We start from the raw sequence: 6,795 nt of genomic DNA on the forward strand, positions 1-6,795 counted from the left end.
GAGTGGTGTGAAATGGGGCGCACAGTCCTCAGTGATCAACTGCTCGTTTTGTGACTGGTCGTGGGGTATTTGTGTGATTGGAGGGGGGTTTGGTGCTACGGTGGCAACAGGCTCCCAGCAACAGCAGCCCCACCTATCGCCCACTCCTCCCTGAGGTTGGGTATCCATCAAGATCAGGTGGGTCGGTTACACCTTTTAACCTCTGACCTTTAAAACACTTGACAGGTCGACAGTGATCGATGTCGGTAACGATGGTGACAGTGTCCCTGACATGGATCTAATGAGCTTCTTGCCAGACTATGCTGTAAGGACAGAGTAGCCCGCGTTATACCAAACAAACAAATAGTTTTTTTCCAGTCTGCGTCTGGACTTTAGCGTCTGGACATTGTCACTGCTTTTTGGCATAAATGTTTTTAGTGTTGAAGCGTGGAGCACTGCTCAGTGTAGCCTGGAGGAGCTGTCTGAATGGATTAAACTAACAGGCTTAACACAGCCTACCGATAGACAGCTCTACCTCCTGCCTAGCTCACCGGCCTGGCTACAGATCACACTACTACACACAGGAGACGATGGCATAGAGAGATGGAGGAAATCGCTACACAGTGGAGAGAGAGAGACAGAGAGACAGAGAGAGGGGGGGAGTAGCAGGGGAGCGAGAGAGAGAGAGCGAGATAGATATATAGAGAAAGAAAGAGAGAAAGAAAAACTCATACGAGAGAGAGAGAGTGGGAAGAAGAAATAATTAAATGTGTGACCATTAAAAGCTATGGAGGACATTTAGCTTCCCCTCCTCTTTGTCTAGAGAAACCCCCTTGGTCACATGACCAGAGAACAGAAGGTGTTAGCCACAATGTTGACCTATTAATATGAATTAGCATAAGCGTTAGCCTATGGGTTTATGTTATCAGATTCCTACATGGCCATTAGCATATGTCAACAAGGGCATGCGTCAGCGCTGGCCTGTGTCATCATTAGCATATGCCAGTGTTGTATTAGCATTATCCAAGGGCTGCATTGTGCTGACTTCCAGACTGGCCCCTGGAGGACAGATGGCCAAGGCCAGCAGTAAAGCCCATCAAATCCCTTTGTGAGGCTCCTTCACTGGGCTTTCTGACACTCCCTGTCCCACCTCAGCCCAGTTTAGCTAGTCCCTACAGGCCTACATTCCGTTATCAATGTGTATGTCATTACACAAGAAACACGAGTACACTTGTACACCCCTGCTCTCCAGGGACACGTATAGAGTTCTAGAGACAGACACTAGTAAATATGTATTAGGCAACACAGTTTATGAATGGGGTTTAATTACTTAAGATTTCACTTAGACAACCTTTTTTCCTTCTTTTCTTAAACCTTTATTTAACTTGACAAGTCAGTTAAGAACAATGACGGCCTTCCGGGGAACAATGGGTTAACTGCCTTGTTCATGGGCAGAACAACAGATTTGTACCTTGTTAGCTCAGAGATTCGATCCAGCAACCTTTCGGTTACTGGCCCAACGCTCTAACCACTAGGCTACCTACCATCATCTTATAGGTAATAACAGGATAATACGCAGTGAATAGAAGTGGGAAGACACTTGCCCATGTGCAATTGAGTGTGACTGGGAGAAAGATTAGTGTAGGAGAGTTAGGATGACAGACAGGTGTGAGGAGTCTGAGGTATGAAAGAGCGAGACGGGGAGGAAGGATGAATGGACAGGGATAAAAGATAGGGGAGAAAGAGGAGGTCTGGGACCCTGGAGCAGATGGAGAGACTCTCCCCTTTCCTCACCCCTTCCAGAGACCGGATCGACTACAAATGAACATTCTCACCTGACGGAGTACATAGCATCATTGCAGGATTGCTTAAAGTAAGCCGAACCTAAACGTCTGTTGTTAATCTGTTGTTTACTGGTACAGGCTGTAAGTGTGTTTGTGATGTTTGTCGTTAAGACTACTTCATTTTATATTTATGGATGCTTTCCTGGATGCCTTTCCCATCAGTGGGGGGTTAGAGTGAGGGGTGCGAGGTGAGGAAGGGGTGAGGAGAGGGGAGGCTCACAAGGAAGGAGCACGGACCTAATAGCTCCCCCTCTACAGCTGGTGCCAACCCTGCCTCCCAGAATAGCACACACCCCTTCTCACTTTTCAGCACCCCCCCCCCCCGGACCACAATGCACCTGGTCCTAGAATACAGGGAATGAACAACACATTGGTGGCGGGCCTCTGTTAGAGTGGAACTATTTCTGTCGCTTTAGTCACCAGCCAGGATATATATAAACCACTTCAAGACTCTGACAAGTCAGTGAGTGAGACTTCTATTATAGTGCCTCCATTAAAGCGATACTTTGGGATTTTGGCAATGGAGCCTTTTATCTACCTCCCAAGAATCAGATGCACTTGTAACATGCTAGCTGTTCCCATAGACTTCCAGTCATTGTGCTAACGCTAGTTATCATTGGATCGCAAAAGTACCTCTTAACTTCCTTCATACTGGACACAGAGACACAACAATGGTATCCATGAGTTCATCTGACTATGGGATAGTAGATAAAGGGCTTCATAGCCAAAATCGCAAACTATCTCTTTAATTGGAGTGACACCCACTTCAACTCTCCTCCACTTTGGAAATGTTTCATCTCTGAAGGACAAGCATGGAGGTCAAAGCCAACGAAAAGTGTGGTACTACCATGCTCACTGAATGTAAACATACTACACACACCTAGGGAAATAGATGGCATCCACTGGGCAAGTTACCCCCCCCCACCCACACACACACACACACACACAGCAGCCACGCATGCATTCAAATCCAGAGGAAGTCTGGCCCGGGTGCCTAGAACAATGGGCCTGGGGAAACTGGCCTACTGCCGCACAAAGGGACTGGGAGGGGGATGGAAGGAGGGGAATCATAGCCACATTCATAGCCCAATATAAGAAAGGCCGAGCCTGAGCCTAATGTGGATCAGACCGAAACCAGCCCAGACCTAACCAGCCACTGTAAAACAGGATACAAGTCAGGCGTGGGCTGCTATAGCGACAGATAAGAAAGAAGAAGCCCATTGCGAGTGGCGACATGTTGATGTCAATGATATCCATCACGGCCATCTGAGGAGTGTCGTGGGGGAGGAGAGTGATGGGCGACCGAGCAGCCTGATCTGAATTGCATATTAATGTCAGTGTGGGATGTTCAGTTGTTCACTGGGGCAGATGACAAAGCCCTGGGGAGAGATTGGGATGCTGAGGAGGGGGAAAGAGGCGAGGGAGAGGGGGGAGAAGATAACAGTCTACAAATGGCTCCTGTAATGGATTCTACTAGACCTTTTCCCGCCGTGTCTGTGGATAAACAGAGCTACGTTAACGGACCACCACAACAGCACACGATCAACTACTAGAAGATCAACGGAGAAAATGTTGTAGCAGACTACCATACTCCTCAAACACACAACCTAATCACAGAGACGCGTAGACACACTGTACCATAATGCCCAAGTACAGGTATAGTACTTCCTGAGAGACTTCGCTGAGTAGTTGTAGTATGTAGGAATAAGAACAGTAAAGTTGACAGATGGTGGCGTCTCAACTAATGTCTGGAGACAGATTTGGCAAATCCCCTAAAGAAACTAAAACTCGGTCCCACAATGCTTTGTTAATCACCACACCAGACATACAGCCTCTGAATGATCTAAATCCACAGCAACACTGGCATCATCACTCTGTCCACTCTTCTACCGTATCACTCACCCAGTCTTTTCCTCTCCTTTCCTAACAGCTGATGGCTCAACTCCTCCGACTGTTAACTTGTGCCCCAGTTTCACACAGACACACAGGCAGATGCTCAGAGGGTTGGGGTGATCAGTGTGAGGGCAGCAGACAGGGAGGCATATGGGCTCAGTGTGGTGGATGCTCAGCAGTGTCACATCTGAGGATCAACGACGCGCCACAGCCTGAGAGCAACACACACACTGGCAACAAATGGTTCTGATGCAGACCTAACCACAAGCAGATAAAGAGAAACATGAACTTAATCACAGAGACAACACACACACACATTTATAGAGACGAGACAGGAACATCCCACAGTGTCATAAACTAATCCTCACAGAATCAAACGATTAGCCACAAAATAACACCCTGACAGCACTCTTTGACTGTCCTAACATCCTGCCCCCATAGAGAGGCTAAATGTGTCTGATTAAACACGCAACTAAAGGAATCCTGAATCCTCCCATTCTAGAGTCTTGTGCTTGGAAAGTACTAGAAGAGCTGTTTCCCGAAGGACAAAGGATTCAAATCAGAAGCAATCACAGCTCACTCACTTCAGGTAAGGCTGTTCCATGAACACACACACAGACCGTCAAGTATGCATATGCAACAACAGTATGACGCGACCACACGGGAACACGGTCTACTCATCCAACAGAACCACATGTGCAAAGCTCTCAATGTCAAAGAAAGCTCCCTTTCCTATAGAAGTATTATGTCACAGAGGAAAGGTTTATATTCACCAGGAGAATAAGAGTCTGAATCTGCCGGGTAATTCAATATGAACAGGCTGCAAACAAATTAAAAACATGCTGCAACACCAGAGCACTGCAATTTGGCAGTGTTCCAGTTGGCACCTGAACGCAGCCCAGTTGGCCCCTGAACGCAGCCCAGTGGGGGCTGGCTGAGGATCGATGGAGGGTCTCTACTTTGTGCTTAGGGGGCTGTGCACTTTGTTCAGTCACTGAAGCAAAACTGAAGGGGGTGACCCTGAAATCAATACTGGACCTGCATGGTTAACAGGGAGTACTGAGAGCTTGCAATCGCACTGAAAAAACACACAGCCTCACTAAACAGAGAAAGGAGTCCAAAGCTGATTGAACCTTGAACATGTGCAGATGTAGAATTTCAGCTCTTCTTGACTGAGGACGGGTTAATGGGGGTGTTTACTATTTTATTATTCAAATAACAATGATTATCCTTAGTAGCAGCCTTTGTAAACAAAAACATCATAAAAGCCTCCGATGTTCTGCACTGAAACACCAGCCTCATAAGAAGTGTTGGCATTTTATCGTTGAAATAATGACATTATAGCCATTGCTTTCTCACTCTCTCTTTAGTCCACACAATCAGCAAGGACAGGTCTGACAAACAAGTGAAGAAATGTCCCCAATACCTTTAACCCAGCTTACCAGAGACTACAATAATGTAAACAAGGTGAAGTCAGGCTGCAACTGTAGCCGTTGTCCTAATGTTGTTGTTTTTAAACACAGCACATCATTTATGATCTTCAGAGACTGTAAACTTTGTTCCAAATAAATGATATGCACTGATAATGTCACTAAGATTCATGTGTATTAGTTTAAATTGAAATAGTCCGTTTAAAGAAAAAACAGTTGTTTTGGTATAGTTACCTCATAGGGAAAAGGTTCATTTAAATAAGTAAGTAATCTTACCGGCTAATTCGTCCGGTTCCAGCCCAGTTTCGGTGTCTATACCGCATATCACAAAGTAGTGAGCGAAGCGGCAGGGCGCCGCTCCAGACGCCGCGTTGGTCCCACTCATCTTGGAACACAGATCAGCGTCCTCCCGTTCCTAGTACTCCAACCGAGACATTTACATAGCGATAATTAATCTGGTTTTAAAACTATCCTTTAGTCTTTGTAAATGGCAGAATAATAGTGCTCCGACGCAAGATTAAATGATTTTACTCTTCGTCAAATATATATTTAAATATCGAAGAGAACACTTGCTGGTTCTCGGTCGCACAGACAATACTGATCGAACCGAATGGGATGAGCTCGGAGTGTGTGAGTGCTTGCTTCCATGCCTCGCGAGGGTGGAGGCTCGACGCGTGGCAGGGCGGGACATTCAAATCAAATCTGATGCAAACATTAGGTGGATAATGTGCACTGTATGTTGTCTACATGTTAATCAATATTCTGCAAGCTATGTTTAATTTTCTCAGAATTGATTAAGGTTAATTCAATTATTTATAATGGACATTATCTCATGAGATGGGCCTAACATACAGTATTAAGCCTGTTATTTCCCCAATATTCCTATCCCATGCATCAAACACAATGGACTTCCTCAGGTTAATGACTGGCGAGGTGAGGTTAATGACCATGAGAGTTTTAGCACTGTGCTGGGAAGGGCCTTTTCCTCCACAGCCCAGTGCCTCCTCTGACACCTGTGCAGCTGAGATCAAAACACACACAGCTCATTTACAGCCAGTCAGAGGACAGTGTGATATTTTGACCCCTTGCTGAGAACCTGTCTTCCTGTCACAGAGTCTGAGAAATGAAAGGGGAGAACAGGGAGGAGAATAGAAGAGAAAGGCTACCATTACATTGGCTGAATACTGGCTGGATTTGAACCCTACGATCCCCCAGGCAAGGTGCACCATGTACAGAATCCTGTAGCCTATTAAGTAAAAAAAACTGGGGTTGAGGAAAATAGAAACAAAAGCTAGCTGACATCAAGTATGTAAGTTTAGGACTTTAACTCGTGAAGAGATATTTTATTATAAACTGGGTGGATTGAGCCCTGAATGTTGATGGGCTGACAGCCGTGTTATATCAGACCGTATATCACGGGTATGACAAAACAGTTATTTGTACTGCTCTAATTACTTTGGTAACGAGTTTATAATTGCAATAAGGCACCTCGGGTAGATGGCCAATTTCGTGGCTCCTGAATGGCGCAGCGGTCTAAGGCACTGCATCTCAGTGCTAGAGGCGTCACTACAGACACCCTGGTTCGAATCCATGCTCTATCACAACTGGCCGTGATTGGGAGTCCCATAGGGCGGTGCACAATTGGCCCA

At 46.0% G+C, this 6,795-nt stretch overlaps 1 protein-coding gene across 10 annotated transcripts in view; it reads right to left on the reverse strand.

The window, feature by feature from the left end:
• The window catches only part of LOC109896301 (DENN domain-containing protein 5B-like), a 70,159-nt gene extending 64,356 nt beyond the window's left edge, over positions 1 to 5,803 (reverse strand). For 4 of the 10 annotated variants that reach the window (XM_031831847.1, XM_031831846.1, XM_031831844.1 and 1 more), the window contains exon 1: positions 5,423 to 5,800. In XM_031831847.1, coding sequence (XP_031687707.1) covers positions 5,423 to 5,531 — 109 coding nt within the window. In that variant the 5' untranslated portion in view covers positions 5,532 to 5,800. Of the gene's footprint in view, positions 1 to 5,422 lie in introns of all 10 variants that reach the window. The other 6 variants (XM_031831841.1, XM_031831839.1, XM_031831840.1 and 3 more) reach the window with 4 other exon arrangements.
• Positions 5,804 to 6,795: the final 992 nt, after the last annotated feature.

This window comes from Oncorhynchus kisutch, linkage group LG9 (genome assembly GCF_002021735.2).
Source record: "Oncorhynchus kisutch isolate 150728-3 linkage group LG9, Okis_V2, whole genome shotgun sequence".
NCBI lineage: Eukaryota > Metazoa > Chordata > Actinopteri > Salmoniformes > Salmonidae > Oncorhynchus > Oncorhynchus kisutch.